This window comes from Oncorhynchus keta, unplaced genomic scaffold, assembly GCF_023373465.1.
Source record: "Oncorhynchus keta strain PuntledgeMale-10-30-2019 unplaced genomic scaffold, Oket_V2 Un_contig_15490_pilon_pilon, whole genome shotgun sequence".
NCBI lineage: Eukaryota > Metazoa > Chordata > Actinopteri > Salmoniformes > Salmonidae > Oncorhynchus > Oncorhynchus keta.
Window position 1 is genome coordinate 9,992 of NW_026279344.1, and position 12,923 is coordinate 22,914.

Consider the following 12,923-nt stretch of genomic DNA (forward strand, 5'->3'; position numbering starts at 1 on the left):
TCGGTCGGAGTCGTGACAGTTGTGAGGTTTGTAAATCTCATTAAACGTTGAAGAGCATATAGCACTGGAGGCACATTCCCGCTCCTCTTGCAAAACACAATCGTAGAAAACAAATGGTCCTCAATCAGCCGTTTGAATTTCCCCAGAGAGCCTTGCATAACCGATAAAGACCAACAACACTAGGCCTATATTGTAAAGGCTAATATTATAACACCAATATGTAATGGTGTTAGTCTCCTGGTACAAATAACCACTCCTGTTACATCACTTTACTATTTATATCTGCTTCACAATTTCCTTAGAATTCCTTCCCGCGGCTCCGAACATCAACTTTCCCGGTAGAACTAATTCAGGGGGATGTAGGGGTGTGTATGACGCACAGGTCGTGTAGACTATACCGAATAGTAGCGGGATGAATACTGTAGGCTACTCTTTGCCTAACCATTCGATGATTCGGGGCGGGGTGTGAGGAGTGGCCGGCCGTCCCAATTTCTGCAGAACAAGATTGGGCTTTGGGTTCTATAAGGGAATGGGATTCCTGCCTGCGCGCACCAGATAGTGCATCAGCCACATTGTAAGTTTATACATTTTCCTCACGTTTTGTTTGTTTGTTGTGCATGCAAACCTAGTCTACATTGAAATAATACAAAAATGTTGTGATTTAACGAATTTGCTGACAATGTCTCAGTGTATATGCCTAATTATCCTTTTGAGGGACATACTTGGAAATATAATGTAGGTTTTTATAGACAAACTTTTGAAGTCAATGGGTGGTTTTGAGGATGTTATTCTAAGTGCAAAGTTGTTAAGTACATTTTTTAAAATATAAAATAATCGTGTAGGCTAATAAAATAAATAGGCTGAAGTGAATTGATCACAAATCCCTCTAATGATGGTGTCCATTGGATAGGCCTACCTGTTGTCGCAGTTTGTGTTCATTTAAGTTCAGCAAGTGAATAGTCTACTCTGAAATGTTAAACATTTAGGGCTACAAAGATAATACAGCTGCCTTGTTGATTATAGTTAGGCTATAGACAGCATGCGCAACTTGTATGTTCAACATGTTTGAAGAGTGTATTGAACAAATTAATTAGGTTCAAATTATTATGGAAAATATATATCTTTGCCGTGGATAAACCGGATCAAAATAAACAGTAGAATGGTATGTGTGCGTACGTGCATGTGTGCTTGAAATTAATTGTAAGAAATTCTTGTCCATTTGCCAAAATCATGTTCTGAGAACATTTGGATAACTTTCTCAAACATTCTGTGACAGTCTTTGTTCCCAAAATGGGTGTGTTGGTTGTAGATAAATGGTGTTCACTGGTAGTGGAGCCTCCTGCCAGCTGGATGCTGTAACAGTATTTCCAGACACTCCAGACTACTGCAGATCATGCTTATCATACTACCCACCATTAATCACCATGCTGTACAGTTGCATAATAGACCATTCCCCTGTTAAAGTATGGTTGTTCAATAATGAAGTTTGTCAATGGATGACAAATGATGCTGGGATGTTAGTATCTTATGATGCTGGGGTGTTAGTACCTTATGATGCTGGGGTGTTAGTACCTTATGATGCTGGGATGTTAGTACCTTATGATGCTGGGATGTTAGTATCTTATGATGCTGGGATGTTAGTACCTTATGATGCTGGGATGTTAGTATCTTATGATGCTGGGGTGTTAGTATCTTATGAGGCTGGGGTGTTAGTACCTTATGATGCTGGGATGTTAGTACCTTATGATGCTGGGGTGTTAGTACCTTATGATGCTGGGATGTTAGTATCTTATGATGCTGGGCTGTTAGTATCTTATGATGCTGGGCTGTTAGTACCTTATGATGCTGGGGTGTTAGTACCGTATGATGCTGGGGTGTTAGTATCTTATGATGCTGGGGTGTTAGTATCTTATGATGCTGGGGTGTTAGTATCTTATGATGCTGGGGTGTTAGTATCTTATGATGCTGGGGTGTTAGTATCTTATGATGCTGGGATGTTAGTACCTTATGATGCTGGGATGTTAGTATCTTATGATGCTGGGATGTTAGTATCTTATGATGCTGGGCTGTTAGTACCTTATGAGGCTGGGGTGTTAGTATCTTATGATGCTGGGATGTTAGTATCTTATGATGCTGGAGTGTTAGTATCTTATGATGCTGGGTGTTAGTACCTTATGATGCTGGGCTGTTAGTATCTTATGATGCTGGGGTGTTAGTATCTTATGATGCTGGGGTGTTAGTATCTTATGATGCTGGGGTGTTAGTATCTTATGATGCTGGGATGTTAGTACCTTATGATGCTGGGATGTTAGTACCTTATGATGCTGGGATGTTAGTATCTTATGATGCTGGGATGTTAGTACCTTATGATGCTGGGATGTTAGTATCTTATGATGCTGGGATGTTAGTATCTTATGATGCTGGGGTGTTAGTATCTTATGATGCTGGGATGTTAGTATCTTATGATGCTGGGATGTTAGTACCTTATGATGCTGGGATGTTAGTACCTTATGATGCTGGGGTGTTAGTATCTTATGATGCTGGGATGTTAGTACCTTATGTGTTAGTATCTTATGATGCTGGGGTGTTACTTATGATGCTGGGATGTTAGTATCTTATGATGCTGGGATGTTAGTATCTTATGATGCTGGGATGTTAGTATCTTATGATGCTGGGATGTTAGTACCTTATGATGCTGGGATGTTACCTTATGATGCTGGGATGTTAGTATCTTATGATGCTGGGATGTTAGTATCTTATGATGCTGGGGTTAGTACCTTATGATTAGTATCTTATGATGCTGGGATGTTAGTACCTTATGATGCTGGGATGTTAGTACCTTATGATGCTGGGGTGTTAACACCTTATGATGCTGGGGTGTTAGCACCTTATGATGTATCTTATGATGCTGGGGTGTTAGTATCTTATGATGCTGGGGTGATGCTGGTATCTTATGATGCTGGGGTGTTGGTACCTTATGATGCTGGGATGTTAGTACCTTATGATGCTGGGATGTTAGTACCTTATGATGCTGGGATGTTAGTATCTTATGATGCTGGGATGTTAGTACCTTATGATGCTGGGATGTTAGTACCTTATGATGCTGGGGTATTAGTACCTTATGATGCTGGGGTGTTAGCACCTTATGATGCTGGAGTATTGGTACCTTATGATGCTGGGATGTTAGTATCTTATGATGCTGGGGTATTGGTACCTTATGATGCTGGGATGTTAGTATCTTATGATGCTGGGATGTTAGTATCTTTTGATGCTGGAGTATTGGTACCTTATGATGCTGGGATGTTAGTATCTTATGATTTTTTTATTTTATTTTATTTCACCTTTATTTAACCAGGTAGGCTAGTTGAGAACAAGTTCTCATTTGCAACTGCGACCTGGCCAAGATAAAGCATAGCAGTGTGAACAGACAACACAGAGTTACACATGGAGTAAACAATTAGCAAGTCAATAACACAGTAGAAAAAATGGGCAGTCTATATACAATGTGTGCAAAAGGCATGAGGAGGTAGGCGAATAATACAATTTTGCAGATTAACACTGGAGTGATAAATGATCAGATGGTCATGTACAGGTAGAGATATTGGTGTGCAAAAGAGCAGAAAAGTAAATAAATAAAAACAGTATAAAAACAGTATGGAAATGAGGTAGGTGAAAATGGGTGGGCTATTTACCAATAGACTATGTACAGCTGCAGCGATCGGTTAGCTGCTCAGATAGCTGATGTTTGAAGTTGGTGAGGGAGATAAAAGTCTCCAACCTCAGCGATTTTTGCAGTTCGTTCCAGTCACAGGCAGCAGAGTACTGGAACGAAAGGCGGCCAAATGAGGTGTTGGCTTTAGGGATGATCAGTGAGATACACCTGCTGGAGCGCGTGCTACGGATGGGTGTTGCCATCGTGACCAGTGAACTGAGATAAGGCGGAGCTTTACCTAGCATGGACTTGTAGATGACCTGGAGCCAGTGGGTCTGGCGACGAATATGTAGCGAGGGCCAGCCGACTAGAGCATACAAGTCGCAGTGGTGGGGTGTTAGTATCTTATGATGCTGGGGTGTTAGTACCTTATGATGCTGGGATGTTAGTACCTTATGATGCTGGGATGTTAGTATCTTATGATGCTGGGATGTTAGTACCTTATGATGCTGGGATGTTAGCACCTTATGATGCTGGGCTGTTAGTACCTTATGATGCTGGGATGTTAGCACCTTTACGATGCTGGGCTGTTAGCATCTTATGATGCTGGGATGTTAGTACCTTATGATGCTGGGATGTTAGCACCTTTACGATGCTGGGCTGTTAGCATCTTATGATGCTGGGATGTTAGCACCTTATGATGCTGGGATGTTAGCACCTTATGATGCTGGGATGTTAGCATCTTATGATGCTGAGATGTTAGCACCTTATGATGCTGAGATGTTAGCACCTTATGATGATGGGATGTTAGCACCTTATGATGCTGGGATGTTAGTACCTTATGATGCTGGGATGTTAGCACCTTATGATGCTGGGATGTTAGTACCTTATGATGATGGGATGTTAGCACCTTATGATGCTGGGATGTTAGTACCTTATGATGCTGGGATGTTAGCACCCTATGATGCTGGGATGTTAGCATCTTGTGATGTCTTGTTTGTTGTGTAACAGTGTATATCTAAAACCTCAAACGGTTCATCGGCTGTCCCCATAGAATAACTATTTGAAGAACCCTTTTTGGTTCCAAGTAAAAACTATTGAAGCCAACACTTTAGGTTCCTTGTAGAACCTTTTCTACAGGGGGTTAATTTGGGAAACCTTTTTTTCTAAGTCAGTGTGATTGTTCTTTGGCCCAGATGAATGTCCACACGTTTGATTCTGGATTTTAGATGAGCCCCACAAGGCTTTATGAATAAAGGCAGCCAGCACTCACAAAGTTGGTACATTATTTAGTGTTACTCCATAGTTTGACTTTCCAGGAAACCATGAATCAAGGATTGAGGTTGAGCAGGTACAATGCTTGTGATGCTGGTTGTAAACTCAAGACACCATGTTGAGTCTTCGTCTGACCAGATAAACACAGTCAAGCACAGTTTATTGCTCCAGGTGTGTTTACAGGTTCTGTCACGCCTTATTCGACACCACATGAAGGCTCCTCATCAAATCCATTCATTATAACCCACACAATAAATCACATTTCCTTTTGCTGTAGGATTCTTTCCTGTTGTGAGAAACTGGCGAAATGAATATCCTGCATCTGTAACCATTATTCTGCCCTGCCCTCCACCTGTCTTTCCAAATAACCTTTTCATTTAGACGGGATACTTTTGTTCAGACCAAGTTTGGATACTTTCTCATTATATCGTTCAGTGTTGCTCTATTTCCTTTCAGGATAAACACAGTGTTCTCTTCTTGTTGTGTCAGTCTGCATCACAATGCCCATGGACGTGCACCCTTCATTTGTTGCGGAATATCATAATGGAGAATTTCCGCTTAATACACAGGACAGAGCCAATTAACGGGAAAATGGCCTTTCAGACCATTTAGGGCAATGTGTAATTGTTTCACCCCCAGGCTCAGACTTGATCTTGCCAAAGCCACATATACGTCTGTCAAAAGTTTGCAACACAAACAATACCGTTTTTAGTCTTCAATGACATGCAAACCACAACAGCCACATCAATAAGTGCCCTGACTTAATTTCTCAGAGGTACTGCATCATATCACAGCCAAATCAGAGAAGTGTGCTAAGTTTGAAGCCAATAACAGCCGAGCAATAACATCTAATCAGTGCTACTCCAACTGCTTATGGTTCAAGTAGCCTTACATATTGTTATAGTTAAGCAATCTGGTACAATGTGATCATTACAATACGAATTCAGTGTAGTGTTCTGTTCTATTGATGATCAAGGTCACACAGTACAATGTTATTAATACTGTGTAATTACTGCGGTTGTTACTGTACTGCATGGCAACACTATTGTAGCCAACACTACATTACTTAAATCGGCAACATTGGATTGTTGAAACCTCAGCCACTGATAGATGTCAACTGCATCACTCACCAACCGCCACATTGTGAATAACAGTAAGACTGCAGAAACCACTGCTGCCAAGGTGATCTAACTCAGCTACATGACAAATAAGAATCTATAAGAACATATTTTTTTTAAACAGGAACAGTTTCACAGGCTTCTGAATAATCAATATGATTGAAATGAGCTGTGATAGTGGTTTTCTGGAAAAGCTGCTGCCACTCCCCCTGTAAAAAGCCTTTTCAGAAACACTCTGGCTGTGTGAACAAACTGACTGTGTTCACACAGCTACCCGAAGAACACAATTCACATTTTTTTTCCATATCCAATCTTTTTTTCTGAGTGTCCAGACTCAGTGTCCAGACATTTTACCCATATCAGATTTGCTCATTCACACAGATGTAGCCTCTGAAGTAGATGGCCGGGCGGGGTGGATGCGGAGCCAGAGAAAGCAGGGGTTCAAAGTGTAGAACACAGTTCCTACATTTGAATATAAAAATAGATTTGATCAAACACGACTATGCTACATTTTATCTCTGGGACCATCAGGATGACAAATCAGAGCAAGATTACTGAATGTAAGTCAATTATTTACCTTCAGAGGTGAATATATCAAACCAGTTGCTGGAATAAACGTTTTTTGTTGTTGTGCACTCTCCTCAAACTATAGCATGGCATTCTTTCACTGTAATAGCTACTGTTATTGGACAGTGTGTTAGATTAACAAAAATGTAAGCTTTCATCCCATATAAGACATGTCTATGTCCTGGAAAGTTTGCTGTTACTTACAACTGTCATGCAAATCACATGAGCGCACGTTAGCTCAACCATCCCAGTATAGGGACACCGATCATGTAGAAGTTCAAATGTTGGGGTGGTTGCCATGGTAATGGCAGGTCATGTCCAAAAAAAGGAACACCTCAGAGTAAATCAGTTCTGATTTGAGCATCTAGACTGAGGTCACATGTACCATCAGAATTGTGTCAGGATTGAGATCCACATACAGTATGGTGGTGGTATAGAGTAAATCACAAGTCAAAAGATCAGATTCCATGTGTTTTTTGTTGTTGCTGTTTACACATTAGGGACAAGATCAGATAGGTATCAGATATGGAAATAATTGACAAAAGATCTGAATTGGGCTGCCTGTGTAAACAAGCCCCTGTGGTCCACAGCCAGACTAGCATGACCTGTAGTTCTGTACATTAAACAGCCAAGTTTCTTTGTTTACACCTCCTAAAGCCTCAACGTCTGTGTATAAAACACAGCTAGCACCAGCTGTAAATCGAAAGTGATAAGATGTAGATGTTAGGCTTCTCTATTTAGAGAAAGAGGAGGGGTTATCCCACAGGTCTAGGACGTCTTGTCAGCAGAGCTAACAACAGCATACAGCTGTAGTGAAGAAATAGGATCCATTCACGTCTTTGGGCTTTGTGATGATGATGATGTGTATGTTTAATGGAACAGTCATGCAGCTAAAGCAGTTAATAACTGATGCCTACCAGAACCCCACAGTCATCAGTTCAACAGTCAACATGGATTGATAGGTAACAAACAGAAATTAAGTTTGAAATAAACCAGCCACTGAAACCCTATTGTTGATTTATATGTTACGTTAAAGAGTCAGTCTTGGATAATTGTACTGGACCGTTCTGACCATAGACAATCTTGACCTTGACTCGTCATGAAGAGGTAAACCAAATGTTGGTGGTGTAATCATTGTCCTGTAGAAAGCTTTAAAGTACTCCCTAAGTTAACAGATCCCTTGTGCCTGAATGTTCACGGTCAATCTGTGACCACAGTCTCTGAGTGGAATAGATGTTTTGCCATTGAAAACAATGGGCCCCCACTTCTTTAGACCTCACTCTGTTGAGGGAAAGGAACTGCTTTGAACGATGCCTAAATAAACCGAGGTAGAGAACAGAGAGTGAAGGAAATGTGCATGGAGATCTGTTAGACCCAGATGTAAGTATATTCAGTGGACTCTGACCTGAACAAATGAGATGTCAAGATCGCCCTTTCAATCACTGTCATTCAAATGCGATTCTGGTTTGAAATGGGGGTCTGCAAATCCTGATTACGTCCAGATGCATCCGGTTAGGATGGACCCCCGTTTTCTGAATTTCTCAACTCATTGGGATCGGGCCTCAACAAGCAATGGTATAAGACTTTTAAACAACCAGACACATACAGTACACATTAACCAGGCACACACACACAGACACACTCTCTCTGTTGATACGGTCAGTTTTAATTGCTGAGTTGATTGTTGTTGCGCATTCTGACTGAAAAACTGTACAGTATGTTCTAGCCATTTCCCTTACCTTTTCTCTGGAGTAAGTCTGACTGGACCCAAGCACATCAAGCATTGTTTTTTTAAAGGGAAACCTGTCAGAATTGTATTTTTATTTTAGGTGGCTTGCAAGATAGGACGCCATATTTGGAATCCATTTGGGAATGGTGGTCGAATCTACAGATAATCCATAGATAAACTATTTTCAAAACGGCCTTTGTCCTAAAGACATTTATAGGCTGTTTTACATTAGCTGAATCCTGTCCTAAAGACATTTATAGGCTGTTTTACATTAGCTGAATCCTAAACACATTTATAGGCTGTTTTACATTAGCTGAATCCTAAACACATTTATAGGCTGTTTTACATGAGCTGAATCCTGTCCTAAAGACATGTATAGGCTGTTTTACATTAGCTGAATCCTAAACACATTTATAGGCTGTTTTACATTAGCTGAATCCTAAACACATTTATAGGCTGTTTTACATTAGCTGAATCCTGTCCTAAAGACATGTATAGGCTGTTTTACATTAGCTGAATCCTGTCCTAAAGACATTTATAGGCTGTTTTACATTAGCTGAATCCTGTCCTAAAGACATTTATAGGCTGTTTTACATTAGCTGAATCCTAAACACATTTATAGGCTGTTTTACATTAGCTGAATCCTGTCCTAAAGACATGTATAGGCTGTTTTACATTAGCTGAATCCTGTCCTAAAGACATGTATAGGCTGTTTTACATTAGCTGAATCTTGTCCTAAAGACATTTATAGGCTGTTTTACATTAGCTGAATCCTGTCCTAAAGACATTTATAGGCTGTTTTACATTAGCTGAATCCTAAACACATTATAGGCTGTTTTACATTAGCTGAATCCTGTCCTAAAGACATTTATAGGCTGTTTTACATTAGCTGAATCCTGTTCTAAAGACATTTATAGGCTGTTTTACATTAGCTGAATCCTGTCCTAAAGACATTTATAGGCTGTTTTACATTAGCTGAATCCTGTCCTAAAGACATTTATAGGCTGTTTTACATTAGCTGAATCCTGTTCTAAAGACATTTATAGGCTGTTTTACATTAGCTGAATCCTGTTCTAAAGACATTTATAGGCTGTTTTACATTAGCTGAATCCTAAACACATTTATAGGCTGTTTTACATTAGCTGAATCCTAAACACATTTATAGGCTGTTTTACATTAGCTGAATCCTAAACACATTTATAGGCTGTTTTACATTAGCTGAATCCTGTCCTAAAGACATGTATAGGCTGTTTTACATTAGCTGAATCCTGTCCTAAAGACATTTATAGGCTGTTTTACATTAGCTGAATCTTGTCCTAAAGACATTTATAGGCTGTTTTACATTAGCTGAATCTACTACTAAACACATTTTTTTATAGGCTGTTTTACATTAGCTGAACTTATTAGCCAGCCCTACTCTTTCCTGAGGATTGATTGGGCTCATTGATTTGAGTTGAATGATGAATGCTGTCCTAAAGACATGTATAGGCTGTTTTACATTAGCTGAATCCTGTCCTAAAGACATGTATAGGCTGTTTTACATTACCACTCTCTGAATCTTGTCCTGATTAAAGACATTTATAGGCTGTTTTACATTAGCTGAATCCTGTCCTAAAGACATGACATTCATTCATGTTGTAGAATGGATGTTTCGGCGGTTGTCGTTCGTTCAATGATCACGTTTATAGGTAATTAAAAGATTCAGCAATCATTGCAGCCTTTGTCCTCCGTGATTTAGAAAACATGGTCTAGAAAACTTCTCGTTGATTATAAAGACCCTAACTTGGCTAACCTTTGTCCTCTCGTGATTGATAGAAAACATGGTCTGTTGAAAACTTCTCAAAGTTGGGGTTTTATTCGGGAGTTGCAGAAAAGGGCCTGTCCCAGGATGCCCGTAACTTGGCTCATGGGCGGTCCTCTGATTTAGTTAAACAAAAGGGAATTGGAGTTTCCTTCATTAAACAGTCCAAAATCACATTTTTACATTATCTGAATCCTAAACACATTATAGGCTGTTTTACATTAGCTGAATCCTGAAATTCATTTGTTAAAGACATTTATAGGCTGTTTTACATTAGCTGAATCCTGTTCTAAAGACATTTATAGGCTGTTTTACATTAGCTGAATCCTGTCCTAAAGACATTTATAGGCTGTTTTACATTAGCTGAATCCTGTCCTAAAGACATTTATAGGCTGTTTTACATTAGCTGAATCCTGTTCTAAAGACATTTATAGGCTGTTTTACATTAGCTGAATCCTGTTCTAAAGACATTTATAGGCTGTTTTACATTAGCTGAATCCTAAACACATTTATAGGCTGTTTTACATTAGCTGAATCCTTTTTTCAATGCTGATTTGAATGTCATTGAAAAAAACAGAAGTGTTAGATTTGTTTATTTCGCAAAAACATCCTTTCTGAATTAAAAAATAATCCTTGAAGTAATCATGGCGTTTTTCAGATGTATCTGTACATGTAATCCTACTCCCCAACCCTGAGCATGAGCATGAGTAGCGCAAAATAATCTGTTATCGTGTAAGAAAAATGTATAAATGAAGGCTAGGATGTCACAGGATGCTATGTTTAAATTAGATCTAACCACATTTCAGTTGAATCTGTTGTCAACACAACTTGATCTGATAAACAGCAACTTTCTGTGTTCCAGCAGTTGATCTGTCCATGTTTGTGTTCAAGGAGAGAGACTAGAGAAACGTTCCAACATGGAGGGGACACAGGGCCTCCTGGCCATCTTCACCATAGCAACATGTTTTCTGGTTAACGGAGCACAAAAAACAGGTAAGCATGTTTGTCTCCTGACATCTGAATCATTCCAGAATGCAGACCACAGTCCAGAATGGCATAAACATAGAAGCATTGAAGAAATACCACACAAATGTAAAATTATGACCAACTCTTTGGGGCTTTAGACTGCTGAGCAGTTATAAGAAATGGGTTTTTATAAAAGCACGCTAAAAATAATATTTGATTAATAGATTGATTTATTGATTAATTGCTTTCATTGCTCATCCCATGCACCAAAAACCTTGTGGTTTAGACACTTGTACAGAATTCCATTGGCTTGACGACCATTTTCTTCCCCTCCCAGTCTGCAAGGAAGAGGCCGTGGCCGACATCGTCTTCCTGGTGGACGGTTCATGGAGCATCGGCTCAGAGAATTTCAAACAGATTCGCCAGTTCTTGTACACGCTAGTTAACAGCTTTGACGTGGCCCCCGACCAGGTGCGCATCGGTCTGGTCCAGTACAGCAACACACCGCGCACCGAGTTCCTCCTCAACACCTTCCAGGACAAACAGGACATCCTGCAGTACATTACAAACCTGCGTTATATGGGTGGTGAAACCAACACTGGTCTGGGCCTGGACTTCCTGCTTAACGAGCTCTTTGTTGACCGCGCAGGGAGCCGGGTGAATGAGAACGTGCCCCAGATCGGCGTGGTCATCACTGACGGTGAATCAATGGACAATGTGGGGCTGCATGCCCTTAAGCTGAAGAAGCAGGGCGTCACGCTGTACGCCATCGGGATCAAAGAAGCAGACGAAGATCAGCTGAAGGAGATTGCCACTGCACCTCACAACCAGCACGTGTACAGCGTGTCAGACTTTGCTGCGCTGCAGGGGATCTCCCAGAGCCTCATCCAGGTGCTATGTACTACCGTAGATGAGGCAAAGAGACCAATATCCAAAGTGGTACAAGGTACTATAACAGTGTATTTATTGTTTCAATTTGAAAAATATTCTTTATAAATAAATTACATTATTATTTTCCTTAATCTCCAGAGTGCCTCAACGCCACAGTGGCTGACATTGTGTTCCTTGTGGATGGCTCCACCAGCATCAGCCCTACAAACTTCCAGGAGGTTCGGAGGTTTCTCCACAGCTTCATCGAGGGGCTGGATATCGGTGCGGACAAGGTTCGCGTAGGACTGGCCCAGTTCAGTAATGAGATCCAGAAGCAATTCCATTTGGGGGAACATACGGACCAAAGGGCCCTACTGGAGCAAGTGGACAGGCTTCCACAGCTCGGGGGAGGCACAGCCACCGGCAAAGCCATTACTGTCCTTCGGGAAGAGTTTTTCACCAAGGCCAACGGTAGCCGCGCTGATCAGAGGGTGCCTCAGATTGCTGTGGTGCTCACTGATGGGGAGTCTGCGGACAACGTAACGCTGCCAGCCAAGGCGCTAAGGCAGCAAGGGGTCATTGTGTTTGCTATTGGAGTTGGGGCAGCCAACATCAATGAGCTGAAGTATATCGCTAACAGGCCCCATGAGCATTTCCTGGTCAACATAGAAAGTTTCCAGGCCCTACAAACACTTTCTCAGGGTCTGCTGCAGACTGTCTGTGTCTCCATGGAGAACCAGAGGATGGGTAAGGGACTTTTATAAGGAAACATACTGTATGTTGTAACAAATTGTGAATGTTGAATTTGCAAACTATGTAATCCAAGTGACTTGCTTAGTTGTACCATGGGATACCATTCTAAGCAAAAGTATGCAACCTTGAGAGGCAGACATTGGTTACGGCCGCTTGTGCGAACATTAAAGTCAACATTCAAAGGACCATTTC

At 40.8% G+C, this 12,923-nt stretch overlaps 1 protein-coding gene and 1 long non-coding RNA gene across 3 annotated transcripts in view; one reads left to right on the forward strand and one right to left on the reverse strand.

The window, feature by feature from the left end:
- Positions 1-395: 395 nt before the first annotated feature.
- The window catches only part of LOC118376152 (collagen alpha-6(VI) chain-like), a 33,162-nt gene continuing 20,634 nt past the window's right edge, over positions 396-12,923 (forward strand). The window contains 4 exon segments of the mRNA XM_052502314.1: positions 396-574; positions 11,034-11,135; positions 11,446-12,054; positions 12,138-12,725. Coding sequence (XP_052358274.1) covers positions 11,060-11,135; positions 11,446-12,054; positions 12,138-12,725 — 1,273 coding nt within the window. The 5' untranslated portion in view covers positions 396-574; positions 11,034-11,059.
- LOC127918994 (uncharacterized) lies at positions 2,023-4,601 on the reverse strand. 2 transcript variants are annotated; one of them, XR_008101650.1, is made up of 4 exons: positions 4,563-4,601; positions 4,081-4,152; positions 2,316-2,363; positions 2,023-2,076 (listed from the first exon to the last, which is right to left on the reverse strand). It is a non-coding gene; the product is annotated as an uncharacterized LOC127918994 (long non-coding RNA). The 2 variants fall into 2 exon arrangements; XR_008101649.1 differs by lacking the exon at positions 4,563-4,601 and adding an exon at positions 4,467-4,505.